This window comes from Neophocaena asiaeorientalis, unplaced genomic scaffold (genome assembly GCF_003031525.2).
Source record: "Neophocaena asiaeorientalis asiaeorientalis breed wild unplaced genomic scaffold, Neophocaena_asiaeorientalis_V1.1 scaffold629, whole genome shotgun sequence".
Lineage (NCBI taxonomy): Eukaryota > Metazoa > Chordata > Mammalia > Artiodactyla > Phocoenidae > Neophocaena > Neophocaena asiaeorientalis.
In genome coordinates this window covers 5907969-5928238 of record NW_020175468.1, presented here as the reverse complement: position 1 = coordinate 5928238, position 20270 = coordinate 5907969, and the positions used below count along the sequence as shown (strand labels likewise).

The following is a 20270-nucleotide window of genomic DNA, read 5'->3' as shown; positions in this document are numbered from 1 at the left end:
TACCACATCTTCTTTATCCATCTTATCTGTTGATGGACACTTAGGTTCTTCAGGCTATTTTTAAAGGGCTAAATGATTTGAAACTTGGTCATTCATCTCCCATTCACACAATAACTGCAACAATAATGAAGAACAAAGGAAGACCCACAGGGCCAACTAAGAGAAATATTTACAAACATGAACTTTTACCCACAAAGAAGTTACAGGTTTGAGCCACAGCATCTATTAAAACCCTTTGGAGAATCTATTTTATTTGTGTGATCAAGAAAAAAGCACAACCAGATGGGCCTAGGTGGCTTGAGGCAAGAGGTGCCCAGTGCCGGCATGAGGTCAGGCACTGGGTTGTGCCCATGTGGAATTGGCCAGAGTTCATGCAGGGATGATTGCCGCATCAGTGAATCAAGAGAAACAATTTTCCCAAGGCCCCAGGCACAGCTGAGGCTGAGAGGATATGAATGAGATAGCACGTAAGACGTGTCTGAACCCTTCCCTAATTAAATTCTTCTACACAATTATCTGTGCCTAGTTATGATTAGAGTTTAGAGCCTAAACTACTGATACTATATCATTAATGCTTAATTGCCTATTAAAAGTTTCTATTTCTTCTTCTTCTTCTTTTTTAAAATCTTTATTTATTTGGCTGCACCAGGTCTTAGTTGTGGCATGCATGAGGGATCTAGTTCCTTGGCCAGGGATCGAACCTGGCCCCCTGCATTGGGAGCGCGGAGTCTTAGCCACTGGACCACCAGGGAAATCCCTCTATTTCTTCTTGTCAATTCTTTAAGTTGTATCTTTCTAGGAAATTGGTTATGTCATCTATTTTGTTGCTGTTGTTGTTGGCCATGCTGTGCAGCTTGAGGGATCTTAGTTCCCGATGAGGGATGGAACCCTGACTCCTAGCAGTGAGAGTGCTGAGTCCTAACCACTGGACCACCAGGGAATTCCCATCTGTTTTCAAATTTATTCTAATTTAAAAGTCTTCTATTTTTGTGTAGTCTTTTCCCTTCTTAATATTATTTATTTGTGCCTTTTCTCTGTTTTATTAATTAATCACCTCAGAAGTGCATCACTTCAAATACTCACTTTAAATAAGCAGTGGTTGGTGTTTAGCCTCTCTGTCGCATCAGTGTTTTCTACTTCATTAATTTATGCTTATAATTTGCTTTGACCCATTTTCTGTTATTCATTCTGTTATTCTTTGTTTTCTAACTTCCCAAGACAGACAAAGCCTATAATTTTCATCCTTTTTAGTTTCCTCTTCCTTTGAACTTATGTAATAAGTACCCAATAGAGTTCATATCTTTATCTGTACCCAATAAACTTCATACCTTAATTTCTTGGCATTCTATTTATGTTGTTTGCTGTTTTTGCTACTGTAATACATGGTGGCTTGTTTCCTTATGTTAACTTTGGGTTTATCTGTAAAATCTCTTCAATGCATGAATGGAAGTTACAATCCTCCAGAGAATTTCCTTGATGATTTCTCCAAGCACCCTGGTATTCCAAGCCCAGGATCAATCTTATACTCATTTCTCAGCCTGAGTTTCCCAGAACATGCTGGCAGTATAAATCAAGGTACTAACAAAATATTAAAAGAGGTAGACAGCAACTTACAAAAAAAATCTTATGTCATGCCCTAGTTGGTTTCTTCCAAAAATGTAAGGTTGGTTTAACATTTTAAAAAAATCTATGTATTCTACCATGTACCAAAAACATGTATTCTACCGTGTTATCAAAATAAAGAGGAAAAATTTTACGGTCATATTTGTAGACACAGAAAAGACATTTGATAAATAATCAACAGAAATTCATAATAATAATGAAAACTCATAACAAACTAATAATTGAAATGAACTTATTTCTTTGGATTGAGTGTGTGTTTTTTTAAAAAGAAGGAGAAAACATCATACTAAAGAACCCACTCGGGCTTCCCTGGTGGCGCAGTGGTTGAGAGTCCGCCTGCCGATGCAGGGGACACGGGTTCGTGCCCCGGTCCGGGAAGATCCCACATGCCGCGGAGCGGCTAGGCCCGTGAGCCATGGCCGCTGAGCCTGCCCGTCCGGAGCCTGTGCTCCGCAACGGGAGAGGCCACAATAGTGAGAGGCCCGCGTACCGCAAAAAAAAAAAAAAAAAGAACCCACTCAAAAAAACAACCCACGCAACAAACATACACAATGCCTGTCACACATAGTGACAGAAATATATGCTGACGCACACGCATAGATGGTCATACATACACACGTATCACACAATCACTGATACACCCCAGACCTGTCACAACCACACAACACATTCATACCCTCGCCCTGTCATGATACACACAAAAACACACTTCCACCACAGTCACAGATTCATCCTGATCCTGTCATACACAAACTGCAATCTCTCTCCTCTCTGGTGCACACACACGTATAGTCTGTCACACGGCCGCGGAGAAACACTCCGACTCCGTCATGGTCACCAGATAAACGCACACAACGTATTTTACATGCAGTCACAGAGACATACACTGGCCATTTCGTGTGCACAGATGCCCACTTACACACACACACACACACACACACACACACACCATTCCGTCTGTCACAGGGTATCTCAGGCCCGTCATGTGAACAATCATGCAAATGCAATATCACCTTTCACACAGCGTGACGTATCCTTGGCTCCACCACGCGCAGTGTTCACACACAACCCCTACACCACGTCTGTCCCTCACCGTCACTGAAGCACACTCCAGCGCTGTCGCATACTTGACTCTCCATCACACGCAGCCTGGAGACACCCTCACCTGTTTTGACGACCCCTCCCCTCTTGTCTGTCACACCATCACCTCCGTCACAGCTCGCGTTTACCTGGAGCGTTTGCCTCCGTCCATTCCCACCGCCGGCTACTAGGATCGGAGTTCTCAAAGCCCTCCCCTCCACGCCCCGCAATGATTTCTCTTTATACTGAACCTGCTCACACGCGCAGCCCAAGAACCACGAGGAAGCTCTAGGTGGACTTCCGAGACCCACGGTCATTGGGGCCCAGTGGCCTGTGGGAAATGTAGTCCAGAGCCGGAAAAGCAGGAGACATCGGAAACCCAAGGGCCCGGGGGCGTCTCCGCCCCGGAGGTTTCTGGGAGTTGTAGTCGGTGCTCGCAGTACGCAAGCGCCGGCTCGCGCCTGCAGTGTGTGAGTGACGTCTTGGGCGTGGGATTCTAGGGTGAGTCCCCAGCGATAGTACTTACCTGACCACGTTTGTGCCTGAACATGTTTGCGCTCCGGAAGGCCCAGTGTAGGCTGATGGTCCCTGAGGTGCGCCAGCTCCTGGACCCGCACTGGGGACACAGCAGGTGGGGTGTGTGTGAGTGTGTGTGTGACTCTGTGTTACTGTGACAGTCGTGGGACAGACCGAATGGCTGTAGATGGATGTAGCAGTGTTCCGGAGCCGGTCCCTACGGTTAGATTCTCAGAAAAATTGAGACGTGTTAACACAACCATTACAGTAGTCCCCCAGTATCTGCTGGTGTTTGCTTCCAGGACTCACTGTGGATAGTGCTGAGGATGCCGGAGTCCCTTTTGTAAAATGCCATAGTACTTGCATGTGACCTGTGCATATCCTTCTCTATATATTAAGTCATCTGTAGATTACTTGTATTAGGTATTACGTACCTAATACCTAATACTATGTAAATAGTTGCTGTCATGAAGCAAATTCAAGTTTTGCTTTTTGGAACTTTTTGGGATTTTTTTAAAAAATATTTTTGATTAACGGTTGAATCCACGGATGCTGAACCCATGATATGGAGGGCTGATTGTATTTAAAAGTTATGTAGACTTACGATAAAGGCATTTAGAAAACTAAGGTAATAAATACCCAACACATCACTTCCTGTTATCTATGCTCTTGAGATTATGTCAATTGTGTCTGTAGGGCGGAAATAATTATATCGTGGTGTATCACTGTACATCTCTTCCCAACTCCACCTTCAGTGATACCACATTGGCAGCTAGAAACTGGCGGTGACAGGACTGTTTACACCATGGGAATTGGCAGTTACTACAAATGAGGGCCTGATTTATTGTTTTGTTGATCTGGGGATGGGGAAGCTTCCCAAAGTCCTACCTCCTCGTCCTGCAGTGTCCCTCCAGCACCGTCTTTTGGTTAAGCTTATCATTGTGAGCTGAGGCAATTAATTGATAATGGAAACTTATGACTTACCATGTTTTCACTTAACAAATATCAAAAACAAATGTTGATGGTATACAGTATTGTTGAGAATGTGGGGGAATGAGAACGCTCATAGGTAGCTGTTAGTAATGACTACAGTCTTTTTACAGTTGAGTTGGGTAGTATCTATCACAATGTCTGAAAGCAAACCCTTAATCAACCAGCATTTTTACATATAAGATTCTAGCTTACAAAAATGCTGACTTGAAAGAAAAAGATGTGGATACAGTAATGCTTACTGAAGCCGTGTCTGTAATACTGAAGAACTGAAATTAACCTCAATGTTTATCCTTTGAGGAATTGTTAGTCTATGCTGAACAACATGGTAGCTACTTGTGGCTATTTACAATCATTACAATTAAATAAAATTTTTAATATGTAGTTCCTTAGTCAAACTAGTCACATTTCAAATGCTTGTTAGCCAGTGTGACTAGTGGACAGTTAGATAATAATTCAACATTAAAAAGGAGTTAAATCTCTATACCTGATATAAAATGAAGTAGAGGAATTGTGTTCAAGTGAAAAGGGGAAATAGCAGAACAATATGTATAGCGTGATCCCATTTCTTTACAAAATAGATGATCTTGGGGCTTCCCTGGTGGCACAGTGGTTAAGAAACTGGCTGCCAATACAGGGGACACGGGTTCAAGCCCTGGTCTGGGAAGATCCCACATGCCATAGAGCAACTAAGCACGTGCGCCACAACTACTGAGCCTGCACTCTAGAGCCCGCGAGCCACAACTACTGAGCCTGTGTACCACAACTACTGAAGTCTGTGTGCCAGAGCCTGTGCTCCGCAACAAGAGAATCCACCACGATGAGAAGCCTGCGCACCGCAATGAAGAGTAGCCCCCGCTCGCTGCAACTAGAGAAAGCCCGTGTGCAGCAACGAAGACCCACTGCAGCCAAGAATAAATAAATAAATTTATTCAAAAAACAACAAAAAACAAAAAAAACATACACACACACAAAAAAACCCAAAAAACAATACTGAGTGAAGCAGGCACATTGTGTTAAAATTATCATCTGTTTGTCAATCATATACATTAAACTTTCTGTCCCAATTCAATTTTTAAAAATATAACTATTGCCATTCAGGCATTTTTTTTTTTTGGATATTTACAAATAATTATCGAGTCAAACCTCTCAGTATTTTAGTGTTTTTACCTTTGGTGTTATGCTTAGAAAATCCATGCCTATATCAGAATTTAAGTATATATTTACCTGATTTTCACTGAGTCATTTAATTATTCCATGCATTGTAAATGTGTGTGTGCACACGTGTGTATATATATATAAAATAAAATTGGTATATAATTACTCCCACACACATACTGTTAGTCCATTTACTTAACTCTGTCTATTGAATAACCCATCTTTCTCCTACTATATTAAATAATGTACTTCCCAGATATTAGTTTTCCATTATATTTGGGCCTTTCACTTAACGGTTTACTTTGATCCTTTGATAGATCTATTAATTTGTTAACCTCTTCAGCTCTATTTTGGTTGCTTTTTGTATGGTATATCTTTTTCTGTCCTCTTAATTTCAACCTATTTGTGTCTTCTTTGCAGCAGTGTTGAATGATAAAGAAGTAGACTGGCCTTTGTGCCTGGTTCCTGGGAGGGAGACTCCAAATCCTTGGAATTTCCTGAGTAATAAGGATGTCTTTGTTATTCATAAGCCCCTTAGATCACACTGGAGTTTATTCTAATAAGGTGATTCACAGGTAACCCCTCAGTAGCTTCAGAATAGGGGCTGGTCATGCTGGAAAGACCAACTGTGTGATTACAGGGTTGGGGATTTGAACCATGTGATATCGGTTCTACCTTGGCGGGGGTGGGGAGGCTACAGATCAAATTCAATCACATGGCCAATAATTAAAGCTAATACAACTCAACAACAACAACAAAAAAACCCTAAACAATCCAACTTAAAAATGGTCAGAGGAGCTGAATAGACATTTTTCCAAAGAAGACATACAGATGGCCAACAGGCACATGAAAAGATGTTCAACATCACTAATTATTAGGGAAATGCAAATGAAAACCACAGTGAGACATCATCTCACATGTGTTAGAAAGGCTATTATCAAAAAGACAAGAAATAACAAGTGTTGGAGAAAAGGGAACCCTCCTACACTGTTGGTGGGAATGTAAATTGGTGCAGCCACTTTGGAAAAAAGGATGGGAGATTCCTCAAAAAATTAAGAATAGAGCTACCATATGATCCAGCTATTCCACTTCTGGGTATTTGTCCAAAGAACATAAAAACACTAATTGAAGATGATATATGCACCCCTATGTTCATCTTAGTATTATTATTAATAGCCAGGATATGGAAACAACCTAAGTGCCCATCAACAGATGAATGGATAAAGAACATGTGGGAGATAACACACACAAACACACAGGAATATTATTCAGCCATAAAAGGTGAAATCCTGCCATTTGCAACAACATGGATGGACCTTGAGGGTATTATGCTAAATGAAATAAATCAGAGAAAAACAAATAATATATGGTTTCGCTCATATGTGAGATATAGAAAAAGAAACAAAAAACAAACGAACAAACCAAATCAAACCAAATGTTTAGATATAGAGAATAGAGTGGTGGTTGCCAGAGGGGAAGGAATAGGGGGTGGGTGCGGGAAGGTGAAATGGTTACAGGGAGTGTGTGGCTTCACCACACTGACTCCATTTTGTCAACTCCATCTCAGGCCCACAATCCTACCCTCTCCCTTTTCTGAGTGACTGAACTTTAGCCTACTCACAAGGAATGCACCCAAGCCAGATAAGTTCCCTATCAGTTTTTACCCTTGCCTTCATCTGATACGAAAACTGGAAGAATGCCTTTGCTGGTGCAGATGGTCAATGGTCAAGAGACCCCCAGAGACAGGAAAAATCCCCAGTTCTTGTCAGTGTGGGTATGCTTCTTACTTGGTAGTCAGATTCTATTTTTAGCTTCGGCCCCTTTCAACTCCCCTGTGCCCTTTTCGATGACATGGAGTGCAGCTGCGAATGCTTCTGGATCATCCATCCAGCGGATCTTTCCCGCCTGTATGTAAGTTACCCATAATAAACTTCATAATTGCACTTTATGGAGTGGCCTGCTTCATATTTCAGCCTCAAAGTTCCTTCTCAGTTCAGAGGATATTACTCGATATCTTGGCTTCTCAACAGGGGGTCAACTGTAGAGTCAGGGATGGAAGCTAAATTTTTGGTGGTAGGCATGCCTTAGTGTATACAGAAGTAGAAATATAATGTTGTACACATGAAACATATAATGTTATAAACCAATGTTACCTCGATTTAAAAAAGAAAGAAAGAAAGGAAATAATGGCCCCAAACTTCCCAAATCTGGGAAAATGTATGCCATCCAGATTCAAGAAGCCATATAGGGGCTTCCCTGGTGGGGCAGTGGTTAAGAATCTGCCTGCCAATGCAGGCGACACGGGTTTGAGCCCTGGTCTGGGAGGATCCCACATGCTGCAGAGCAACTAAGCCCCTGCGCCACAACTACTGAAGCCCGCATGCCTAGAGCCCGTGCTCCACAACAAGAGAAACCATTGCAATGAGAAGTCCGCACACCGCAATGAAGACCCAACACAGCCAAAAATAAATAAATAAATTTATATTAAAAAGTGAAGTCATATAGAGTCAAAATAGGATGAATCCAAAGTAATCCACAGTGAGACACATTGTAATCAAATTGTCAAAAGTCAAAGACAAAGAGAGAATTTTGAAAGCAACAAGAGAAAAGCAATTCATCATGTACAAGGGGACCCCTATAAGACTCTCAGCAGATTTCTCAGCAGATGTCTTGCAGGCCAGAGGGAGTGGGATAATATGCTGAGGGAGTTCATCACCACTAGACCTGCCTTACAAGAAATGCTAAAGGAAGTTCTTCAAGTGGAAATGATGCCAAACAGCAACATGAAAGAATATGAAAGGAAAAGGCTCACTGGAAAAGGTAAATGTATAGACAAATACAGAATTCTGTGATATTATAATGGTGGTGCATAAATCACATTTAGTTCTGAATAGAGATTAAAATACAGAAGTAAAAATAATAACTACAAAAATATGTTAGTAGATACACAATATGAAGACATAATTTGTGACATCAATAACATAAAATATGTGTGAGGGGAGAAATAAAAGTGTTGAGCATTTGTATATGATGTTATCAGTTAATACAGCTTGTTTTAAGATGTTTTGTTTAAGTCCCATGTTAACCACAAAGAAAATGCCTATAGAAGGTACACAAAAGAAAATGAGAAAGGAATCAAAGCACGTCACCACACACACACACAGAAAAGAAAATCAATGAAACAGAAAGGAAGACAGCAAGGGAAAAGAGTGACAAAAAAGCTATAAGACAAACAGAAAACAATTAACAAATGACAATAGTAAGTCCTTCCCTGTTAATTATTACTTTAGATGTAAATGGATTAAACTTCTCCATCGAAAGAGAGAATGGCTGAAGGAATGAGAAAAGAAACAAAATCCAGCTATATTTTGTCTACAAGAGACTCACTTCAGATTTAAAGACACACAGAGGCTGAAAGTGAAAGTGTGGAAATAGACATACCATGCAAATTGTAAATGAAAGCAAGGGTGGCCATACTTATATTATACAAAATAGACTTTGTCAAAAGTTCAAGCAAGGCATAAAAATACCAAGTGAAAACACCTGAAAGTTTACTACCTTGTTATAATGATTCTTAGTATTTCTTAGTATCTTCTAACACATACACATGTAAATAACAGAGATGTATGTATTTTACACTTTTAACAGGCATTTTTTTTCACATCACTTACCTGTAAGTTTCTCCTCTGCACATACCTTCACAAGCTCCCACACTCCCCTTGTGTAGAGTATTGTTTAAAATCTGGCATATATATCCCATAACTTTCTTCATCTTCATACAGTCATACATACCCAAATACACATGGTTGCCTTCAATTTCTATATAAAAAACTTTAAAATTTCATCACAGATAAATTCTTTATATTTTAAAAGCATACAATTGTGTAAATACATTCCAGTTAAGAAACAGAATACACAAAATAACTTTGAATCCTTTTGCCAACTTCTCTCTTCATCATCCTGCCTTCCTGTAGCTACCACATTCCTGAATTTTATATCCTTTTTTAAAAAATTAATTTTTGGCTGCATTGGGTCTTCGTTGCTGCACTTGGGCTTTCTCTAGTTGCGGCGAGTGGGGGCTACTCTTGTTGCAGTGCGCGGGCTTCTCATCGTGGTGGCTTCTCTTGTTGCAGAGCATGGGCTCTAGGCACACAGGCTTCAGTAGTTGTGGCTCGTGGGCTCTAGAGCGCAGGCTCAGTAGTTGTGGCGCACGGGCTTAGTTGCTCCGCAGCATGTACGATCTTCCTGGGCCAGGGCTCGAACCTGTGTCCCCTGCAGTGGCAGGCGGATTCTTAACCACTGAACCACCGGGGAAGTCCCCTTGTTTTTTATTATGTACCACTTACACAGAAAATATCATTTGTTTCGCCTCTTTTTAAAGTTTTATGAATGGAATTATACTGTATGTATATATCTATCTCTTTATCATATTTGTTTAATTCAGTCATTTTCACTGCTGTGCACTATCCCACTGTATAGGTACTCCACACCTAATTAAACATCCTACTTCTGATGGGCATGTTTCATTTCCAGATTTGTTACTGCAATGATATTCGTGAAAGCAATGCTATTGATTTTTCTCATGTGTCAGTACTTCTAATGTTGTGCATGTCAAATTATAGTAAAAAGACAACTCTAAACAAGATGCAACCCATCTATTTCCATGAACAGCACACTGTATTACAGTAAACCGAGTTTATATTCAACCATCAAATGTGGTTCTCCCATTAATTCACTTTTTGATGGGTCATTAAGAACACCTTCAGGGGCTTCCCTGGTGGCGCAGTGGTTGAGGGTCCACCTGCCGATGCAGGGGACACGGGTTCGTGCCCCGGTCCGGGAGGATCCCACATGCCGCGGAGCGGCTGGGCCCGTGAGCCATGGCCGCTGAGCCTGCGTGTCCGGAGCCTGTGCTCCGCAACGGGAGAGGCCACAACAGTGAGAGGCCCGCGTACCGCAAAAAAAAAAAAAAGGATTCCTTTCAAATCAAGAAGTTCATCATTACCCCTCAAAATATCCAATGAAAGGTTTGAGCTTGGAAGAAATGGAAGATGCTGAACCTGCTGCACTGCCTTGAATTCCATTTGTAGTTTTAGTGGAGCAAATAGACCCTGGATGTTTCTCAGTGTGGAAAAGTTCATTTTATCTTGGTCGAGCTGGAATTTTTTTCCTGATAATTCAAGAGGATGACTGGGCAAAAGTTCAATTTTCACACAAGAAAAACCTTTTTGAAGAAGATCATGACTTTCAAAAGATCCACTTGCTGAAAGTTCAGTAACTGGAATACTGTCCTTTTGCTGAGATCCAAGTCCTCTGACATTCATCTTCAACTAGCTCTGCAAACAGCCTCTCAGCCTGTTACCCAATGCTATTGATTTTGACGACAGAGAAATTGTTTTAAGGATTTTTAGCTGTGATGAAGCCAATTAGGGTGAAGCAAAAGAGAGACTTGGAAAAAAGGTTAGAAAAGAAAATCCTTTTTTGGCACATATACACAATGGAATATTACTCAGCCATAAAAAGAAACGAGATTGAGTTATTTGTAGTGAGGTGGATGGACCTAAGGTTTGTCATACAGAGCGAAGTAAGTCAGAAAGAGAAAAACAAACACCGTATGCTAATGCACATATATGGAATCTAAAAAAGCAGTACTGATGAACCTAGTGGCAGGGCAGGGATAAAGACACAGACGTAGAGAATGGACTTGAGGACACAGTTGGGGGAAGGGGAAGCTGGGATGAAGTGAGACAATAGCATTGACATATATACACTACCAAATGTAAAATGGATGGCTAGTGGGAAGCAGCTGCATAGCACAGGGAGATCAGCTTGGTGCTTTGTGACGACCTAGAGGGGTGGGATAGGGAGGATGGGAGGGAGGCTCGAGAGGGAGGGGATATGGGGATATATGTATCCTTATAGCTGATTCACTTTGTTGTACAACAGAAACTAAACATTGTAAAGCAATTATACTCCAATAAAGATATTAAAAAATGCTCTTTTTTCAGGAACACTTGGGACTTTATTCTGAACTTGTAATAGGAATGGAATTTTACCTTCTTCCCTAATACTATATCCATAAACTGTTTTTACCTACCATTTCAGATCAGAAAAAAAGTCTTCCAGAGGAAGCTACAGATATTTTGGTTCAAAACTGCCAACTGCTATAGGCCCTGCCTAGGAAATGGAAACCTGATTTTGTATATTTAGAATATTTTAAAATGCAATGATCACTCTTAAAAATAAAACAAGTAGTTTTCTGATTGACTATAATTATGTAGTCTCAAACAGGTTCCTTGCGTTGTCTGACCTATAAGCTAGGACATCTGATTACCTAATTATGGGCTTTCCTCTAATCTATCTGCCTCTACCCATGGGAAGTTATTTCTTTAATCCAGGGTTCTCAAAGTTATTTGCTCAAGTTCTCTTAACATCATGAAGATTGGAAGCCTACCTCAGCCACTCCAAGACTGGCTGTTACTTTGATTTCTTCTTTCTTTTTCAAAGTTATGCTGATTTGCAGTCTTTCCCAAAACATCTTTGATTCATCATAAAACGTCCAAATCTTTTGGCAGATAAATTGCAGGTCTTTTTCTGCATATTAAATTTGATTCTCCAAGAAGATGTAATAACAGTATTCTACTTTATAGGTAACAAAACTGGTTTATTGTCACTCACTATCAAAACACACAGTCACAATTTCCAGGCACATATAGTGGTTGGTAGTCAGATAATCAAACTAACATGCCAAGCTAGATAACACTGTACTGTTTTTCAATCCCAGCTGGACAGTGTTCCGCTTTCACAATTACCATGGTATGCACACAAAAGAAAAGCCTATCAGAAAAAACATCTTACAAATATTGTCATCTTCGGTTACTAACATTAACAGAAATACATAAAGACACAGACCTCAAGTCTCTCAGTCCTACAGAGACCTTCTCACAGGTCTCCATGGTCACAATATCCATTCACGACCACTCATTGTTGCTTTCCAACAGTAGCATATAACCTCTGATACAAACCGCCTTACACCTAAGGAAACAAAGATTCACATATGCAGAGACTATCCCATGAAAATAAACAAGTCTACACAGGGTTCCAGACACCGAATCGGACCCACAAGCGCACCCAAAGCAAGACACATTCATCATTTCAACTGCCAGACCCTGCTCCAATCTCTCGTGCCCAGGTAAGCTCGTGACCCCGCTCAGGGTCATTCTCACGGACTTTACCCAGGATGCCCCCGCTCACTGAGGCCTAAGTCCCTGGTCACGCGCCTCCTCCCTCTCCCCCCCGCCCCCGCTCTGGACTCCAGAATGCGTTCCTCAGCCTTCGCTGGGAACCTCTTGATTCGCCCAGAGCCATGCTAAAGACTACTGAGCCACCAGGCTCGACCAAGACTCAAACTACTCCTCCCACCTAAGACCAGAGATTCGGGTGGGCTTTGGAAAAGGCGTCTCTGATAGGCGGAGCCGAGTTGCATGCTGGGAGCATTCTGAAGGTCCAGGTTCCCAGCTTCTGGGGATTCGTCTGCCGCGGACTACATTTCCCAGAAGTCTCAGGGCACAGGACCTCTCGGGGCAGGGCGAGATTGCCTGCGGAGAGCGCCTGGAAGCGTCGGGCTCCGAGCCTCAGAGGATGTTCCGGCTTTTATTTCCCATGAGCCTCTGGGCCCAAACTAACCTCCGTTTCTGGGTCCCTTTCCGGTGTCTTCGAGTTTTTTGGACTCTGCGCGGTGAGTTGGTCGCGTCCGAGGAAGTGATCAGCGCCGGGTGAGGGTGGGAGGGCTTAGCGGACTTCGCCAGAGCCTTGTCGGAACCAGTAGTGCGTGTGGGGGTGACACTGGGAGGCGCTCGAGGTGAGAAGGCCCGGGCAGCGGACAGGGCGAGTCGTGTCCGGAGCCTCAAGCCTGTGTGTGAGCGAGAGGCTGAGAAGGATGGTGTGTGACAGACGGCGTGACAGGGCCGGGGTGTGTCTCCCTAACGGTGTGTGCTATTGGGAATGTGTGACGGGGTCATGAAGTGCGTGACCTTGTTTGTAGGTGTGGTTTGCTTGGGCGGGATGCTCTAGGTTCCTTCTAGACTCTCTTAGGGGCTGCCAGAGTTAAGTGACCGCAAGAAAAGAATTCCAGGACTAAGCCCTAGAATGTACGTTTCCAGTAAGAAAGTACAGATCTAGTCTTGGGATGAAAATTTGACACCTGGACGTGTCCTCGTGACAGGCTCCTGGAAAGACATGATTGGGGAGGTCCCACAGGTAGGATTCCTAGAAAAATCACCTCCTTGGGGGACCAGCTACCTGTTTCAGCTCCACTACAAACAGACCTCTGTCCCCAAGAACTGCTGTCAACTCAATTCCAGTTTCCCTTTGAATTCCGTTTGTGTATGTGTGGATGAAGGCAGATGTGGCCCTGGGGAGTGTTTTATTTTGGTTTTAGTTAGGTTTGTCTGTGTTCCGAGAAATACTGGTGTCTCGTGATTTCTCCCCACCCCCTCCTGCTGCCCCTAACGCCCACCCCCCCCAACCCTAGTTGCTGCTGGGTTTCTGAGAAGGACCCTGAAAAGGACAGAATTGTTGCATATTTAGAAATCAAGGTTCAGGTGAATTTGTGTTTCTTTTTTATTCATAGTTACTTTTGTTTTTAGATCATGACGCTATTTGCTTTCCTTAACCAGAAATATCTTGACCATTTTTCAAGACACTTGACTAGTAGTGTCTATCTTGGGTCTTCCTTCTGGTGAATAACCCATCATGCTGGTGCCTCCCTCTTCCCAGAGGCCCCCCATTGTCCTTTTCCTCAGTCAGTAGCCATCCGTTCATATGGCAAATTGTTCAAATCCTCCAGTACATTTTCCCTTTCTAAGCAATTTTTTTTTTTTTTTTGGCCCTACCGCGTGGCACGCAGGATCCTAGTTTGCCGACCAGGGATGGAACCCACCCCTACCCCGTGCAGTGGACGGGCGGAGTCTTAACACTGGACCGTCAGGGAAGTCCCTAAGCATTCTGATGGTATAGAAGCACACCACCTCCAGAAGGTGGGCTGGAGGTGGGATGTTAGGGCTTTATTTTAGACTATGATTACTTGAGGAGATTAGCATTTAGGTGGTATCGAATGCAAATTATTTTTTATCTGTTCCACAGTCATGGTTTTCAAAGCAAGGCAAGGTAGGAGGGGATCGGTTATTTCGGGTAGTAAGTTACAATGTTGTGAGGCTTTCAGGGGTGGGAATGTGATTGAGGTTTGAGCATAGTGTTGCTGAGTCCAAGCTCAAGCTGCTTGCCCCAGGATAGGCCGATAAATCGAGAGATGAGTTGTTGGGGCAAGGAATAGCGATTTTATTCAGAAAGCCAGCAGACTGAGAAGACGGTGGGCTCATGTCCCAAAGAAGCATCTGGCCTGAATTAGAATTCAGGCTTCTTTTATACTGAAAGGGGAGGGAGTGGAGTCAAACATTTCCTGGTTCTCATCAGCCTCTGGAGGGGATGTGTTAATTTTTTCCTCCCTGTAGGCATTCGTAGGTGGATCTGGTCAGGATGTTTCCTGTGAGCTAAACAAAGGTATTTTAGCTTAATGCTCATTACCTGGGGGGGTTAGGCAGGGTTCCCAGAGATGGGCCATTATGTATAATTTAAGCTTATAGGCAACATATCTTTAGTGATTAACTTGTAATAGAACATAAAGGTTCTTCCCTATTACAGTAGTGGTTTGCAGTTTGTACCCACAAGGGCAGAGACTTTCAGATAATTTTTAGGTAGAAATCTGTAGCATTGCCAAACATGAGTTATTTCAGGTCCAATTCTGTGCGGGTTCTGAGAGGTAGTACTGTGCTGTGGTTAAGAGTAAGGCTCTGGATCTAGAGCATCTGGATCCAGCTCTACCTGTTACTTGCTGTGTGAGTGTAAATAAATGACTCAGGCTCTCTGTGCCATGTCTACAAAATTGGAACAAAGTAATACCTACCTAATGGAGTTATAATGATGTAAGTTGAGTTCATATGTGTAAAGCTCCATAGAACAGTGCCTGCCCCATGATACAGGCTTAGTAAGTATTAAGATTTGCTGTTATGTGGTGATTCTGGATCATTCCACATCAACTTTTTATAGATCAAAATATGAAGGCTTAGTTAAGATTTGCTGTTATGTGGTGATTCTGGATCATTCCACATCAACTTTTTATAGATCAAAATATGAAGAGAAATAAAATGATTGTGTGGGTGCTTGCAAGTTTGAAAAAGTTACCAGGGGCTCAAATGGTCTAGAACAGGAAGTCTTAACCTGAGGTCTTCTTATTCCATTTATAAGCATCCAGGTGATCACAGATCCCTTGAAATAGAGACAAAATTTTTGTAAATATTTGTAAATTAATTTTCTAAGTGGGCAGAGTGTCCCTAATTTCATGAGATTACCGAGTATGTGTGACCCCAAAAAGATCTAGTTCCGTTTGTCTGGAATAAAATTATAATAGCTTGGAAGGAGCTTTTACAAATTTAGAATCCAATGACATGGAAACAGTTAAGTAAATGCAGTATACCGTTTGATGGAATAATATGCACCTAATACACATTATGTTTATAAAGAATCAAAAGAAGGGAAAATGTAAATGATAAAATATCAAGCAATAGTTATAGTTATGAACAAAAGTACTTAAGAATATTATGAGTTATATATGGATCCCATCCAATAAGAGACAGTTTTGAAAGACATTTTTCAAGGATTGTATCCAAATGTTTTAAATTGACCATTCAGTGAAGAATTAGAGAGGTGTAGCCACACTTGTTATGTATCTACTCTGTACCAAATATTGTTCTGTTTATATGCATATATTTCCTTGCTGTGACTTTAAGGGGACTTAACATAATTTGTGTTCATTCACAGGAGAATCTTGACAGTGAAAGTGTCTCACTGTAGTGATGAGCTACAGCTACAAGATGTTGAAGAGCTGGTAGGTGTCATTTGTTTCAGACCCACCGATTTTCAGTGTTGGGCCTGTTTGTTCAGTTTTCCTAATGACTGAATTCCCTGTCACTCAGTTTTCTACATTTGGAAATATCTTTATTTTTCTGATTATGGAGTTAATGCAGGTGTGTTGCAAAAAATTCAGCAATCCAGGGAATGTATAGAGAAGGAAGTTAAAATTGTATCCTGTAGAGTTAATCATCTCTAATATTTTGATGTATTTTTATTCAGTTGCTTAAGGCAGGACAGGATCACTTAAGCACACCTGATCTAAAGCTTCTTTTTCCTTCTGCAGCTCTGGCTTTTCTGGACTCTGTGCTTCACCAGTAGAGGAACCCTATGGAGCATTAATTAGTTCCTGCAATTCTAGAACCACGACTGACGTAAGTTGGTATTTCTCTCTCCTTGAAGTGTTGTGATTTTTAGGTCATGTGAATCTTTTCCTGAATTAACCCTAAAGCTTTCTACTTAACAGAACCCCATGCCTGAACCTGCTTCTCGGTTCCTTCTGTTCCAGTAAAGGATGATGCCAAACAGCCCAGCGTCCTCCCTCTGTGCCTTTTCCAATCAGTGCCATCATATTCATTGAGCACATTACTCAACATCTCCTGCGGTTCAGTCTTCCATCAAGAGCAGTGAAGGAATGGAGTCCTTTAAGGGAAATATTTGAGTGTCTATCAAAGAGTAATGTAAAGAAATATAGAGAACAATCAGCTCGCTTTTATTTGTATACAAGGAAAACCAACAGTAGATTGAGTTCATCTTTCAAAGGCACAAAGAGGATTTCATAGAAGAAGGAAAGAGGAGAGAATGAAAGACTGCAGACATTTGGAAAGCAACAGTTTCTCTTTTTCAAGCTAAGATGCTGATTAGTTCATGTCCTATCTAGAAAAAAATGGCTGAAGTTCTCCCAATTGTTTTTCTTTTTCAGGCTAAGATACAGCTAGCAAAGAAGTCGGTCAGGATACTCTGCCCTTAGCCAGCTGGATGGCCACCCACGAGAACAGTTTCAGTAGTCTGTGTATTGTCTGGAAGAGCTTTGGTGTTTAACTGGGACGTATCCATGGCAGGCTGTCTTGGGTCTTGCCTTTTGTTATCACTTCCATCTTTGTTCGGCCAGGGCTGCCCCATTTCCATTATCAGAATTTCTCATTCCCAAGACAGGTCTGCGGTGTGATGAGTTAGTGATGAGGGTCCCTTTGGACCACACAGGAGAACGTGGAACTTCTTCACAGACCTGAGTTTTCCAGAAAGACAAGATGGAATATGGGATTTCTTCGTCATAGCCTCAGTTTGTATGGGATCACATGCTTTGCAAGCTTTTAGGATTAGAGCGGGGAGTGAGTGGTTCTTTCCAGGGACTCCCTTATCAGTAAACACCAGTGTCAAAGTCTCTTTAGTTATTGACCAGGATGTGACACCTGTGTTGTGTCTGATATACTCTATCAATATCCTCCACCTCGGGAACAAGGAATGTGTTAAGCAACAGGTGGTTGAAGTTACCATGTAAAAAGATGATCCAGATTCTTAAGTACTGGCTGATAATAGACTCCTAGAATTAAGAAAATCTTGGAAGTTTTGTTCAGCCTGAATGTATAATAGTCATTAATCTCATATATCCACATGATGAACTGAATTGCAGGTAATAAAAACATTTTACATATTCGATTCATCATAATAAGGAAAAATGCTGATGATATAATCTCACAGCATGGTTCACTTGAGGCTTAATGATAATCCTTAATTGAAATCATTTTTCTAAAATAAGAGATTTTATAGGACATTTGGAAAAAATTTTTATGTGTTTTTGGTATTTCTTAAAGGGAAAAGATGGTGTAGCAGTTCACATTTATAATGAATTTATGAGACTTCCCTGGTGACGCACTGGTTAAGAATCTGCCTGCCAATGCAGGGGACATGGGTTCGAGCCCTGGTCCAGGAAGATCCCACATGCCGCGGAGCAACTAAGCCTGTGTGCCACAACTACTGAGCCTGCACTCTAGAGTCCACGAGCCACAACTGCTGAAGCCCGCGCGCCTAGAGCCCGTGCACCACAACGAAGATTAGTCCCCGCTCACCGCAACTAGAGAAAGCCCGCACAGCAATGAAGACCCAATGCAGCCATAAATAAATAAATAAATAAGAATTTATGAGGCAGGCACTTAGCAAGTTGTTTGTATGTATACACACCCATAAACGCCCCCATCCCCTTCCCCCAACACTATTTTTATTTAATAGAAGAGAAACATTATTTTATGCATTATCAGACAGGTCTGGATAGCTGAGTTACTTCACAGTATCCAGGAAGTTCTGCTGTAATAGGTTTCTTCTAGAACACGTAGACACTCTGCTTTAGTCATACTAATTTCTTTACTTTTCCCTACCCATACGTCTCACAGGCTTCCAGCCGACTGGATCGTTATATTTTCCTCTTCTTATAGTTTACGCTTCATACTCCTCTTTTTTCCTCTTGGAAATAGTTTCTAAATTTCTTTAATTTCACAAGTAATGTGTGGGTTTTTGGTTTTAGGGCTTGGTGACATTCAGGGATGTGGCCATTGACTTCTCTCAGGAGGAGTGGGAATTCCTGGACCCTGCTCAAAGGGACTTGTACGTGGATGTGATGTTGGAGAACTATAGTAACTTGGTCTCACTGGGTAAGTTCATCTGCCTGAAATAGTTTAGAATCTCCTTTCTGGAACATCAGCTTTCTGCACTAGGAATTACAGGGCTATCTTTGAAAAAATCAGGTGAATTTCTCCTCCGTGTTCTCAAAGGAATGTTTTGGTATTTGTTGGCTTAGAAATGGGTTCATTGAGCACCTCGATTGTCCCATCCCTCAGTGAGCTTCAACCTTCCTCTGCCCTTTCTGTAATGGCCTCTCTTCTTTAATGACCAAATAGCTGGATTTGCATTATGGGGTGTTTATTTCATAACCACTGTCAAAGAAACCAGATTTCATACTGTGTTTAGCTTCAACATTTCTATAGATGATCTGTGTCCTTGCTACTCAAAGTGTGGTTCTTTTTTTTAAAATAAATTTATTTATTTTCTATTTACTTATCTTTTGGCTGCGTTGGGTCTTCATTGCTGCACATGGGCTTTCTCTAGCTGCCTGCGGCCAGGGAGGGTTACTCTTCATTGAGGTGCAGGGGCTTCTTATTGCGGTGGCTTCTCTTGTTGTGGAGCAGGGGCTCTAGGCACGTGGGCTTCAGTAGTTGTGGCACGTGGGTTCAGTAGTTGTGGCTTGCAGGCTTAGTCGCTCCGTGGCATGTGGGATCTTCCTGGACCAGGGATCGAACCCGTGTCCCCTGCATTGGCAGGCGGATCCTTAGCCACTGCGTCACCAGGGAAGTCCCAAAAGTGTGGTTCTTTTGTATTAGGAACCATAGAAAGGCCAGAGCAGCGTTAGTGAAGGAGAGGGTACCAAGAAGTGAGTCAGGGAGACAGGCAGGATCCAGGTGACAGGCAGCATTGTTGGTTTTGGGGAAGAATGTGGATTGTTCTCTTAGTGGTTAGTTCGAACCCGTGTCCCCTGCATTGGCAGGCGGATTCTTAGCCACTGCGTCACCAGGGAAGTCCCAAAAGTATGGTTCTTTTGTATTAGGAACCATAGAAAGGCCAGGGCAGCGTTAGTGAAGGAGAGGGTACCAAGAAGTGAGTCAGGGAGACAGGCAGGATCCAGGTGACAGGCAGCATTGTTGGTTTTGGGGAAGAATGTGGATTGTTCTCTTAGTGGTTAGAAGCCATGATTTGCTTTATGTGGGGTTTTAATTTTTTTATTGTTAAGTATTACACAAATATCTATCATCAGCTTCTTCCAGGGCTTTTTAGAGTAACTTTTTAAAAAAATTTATTTATTTATTTGTTTATTTTTGGCTGCATTGGGTCTTTGTTGCTGCGTGCGGGCTTTCTCTAGTTGCGTCAAGAGGGGGCTACTCTTC

At 42.0% G+C, this 20270-nt stretch overlaps 2 protein-coding genes across 2 annotated transcripts in view; one reads left to right on the top strand and one right to left on the bottom strand.

The window, feature by feature from the left end:
- Positions 1-10047: 10047 nt before the first annotated feature.
- LOC112415670 (proteasome maturation protein-like) lies at positions 10048-10724 on the bottom strand. The gene is made up of 2 exons (XM_024768829.1): positions 10351-10724; positions 10048-10132 (listed from the first exon to the last, which is right to left on the bottom strand). The coding sequence occupies exons 1-2, from the start codon at positions 10689-10691 to the stop codon at positions 10048-10050; spliced, it is 426 nt and encodes a 141-aa protein (XP_024624597.1). The 5' UTR covers positions 10692-10724.
- Positions 10725-13044: 2320 nt separating this feature from the next.
- ZNF283 (zinc finger protein 283) overlaps positions 13045-20270 on the top strand; it is a 19253-nt gene continuing 12027 nt past the window's right edge. Inside the window, 4 exon segments of the mRNA XM_024768578.1 lie at positions 13045-13105; positions 16246-16312; positions 16622-16709; positions 18857-18983. Coding sequence (XP_024624346.1) covers positions 16281-16312; positions 16622-16709; positions 18857-18983 — 247 coding nt within the window. The 5' untranslated portion in view covers positions 13045-13105; positions 16246-16280.

Bases quoted from the DNA above. Each gene is read 5' to 3' on its own strand.
- LOC112415670 (XM_024768829.1), bottom strand. From the start codon at position 10,691: ATGAATGTCAGAGGACTTGGATCTCAGCAAAAGGACAGTATTCCAGTT. The intron at 10,133-10,350 runs GAAAGGAATCCT...CAGGGAAGCCCC, and splicing joins AATGATGAACTTCTTGATTT to TGAAGGTGTTCTTAATGACC.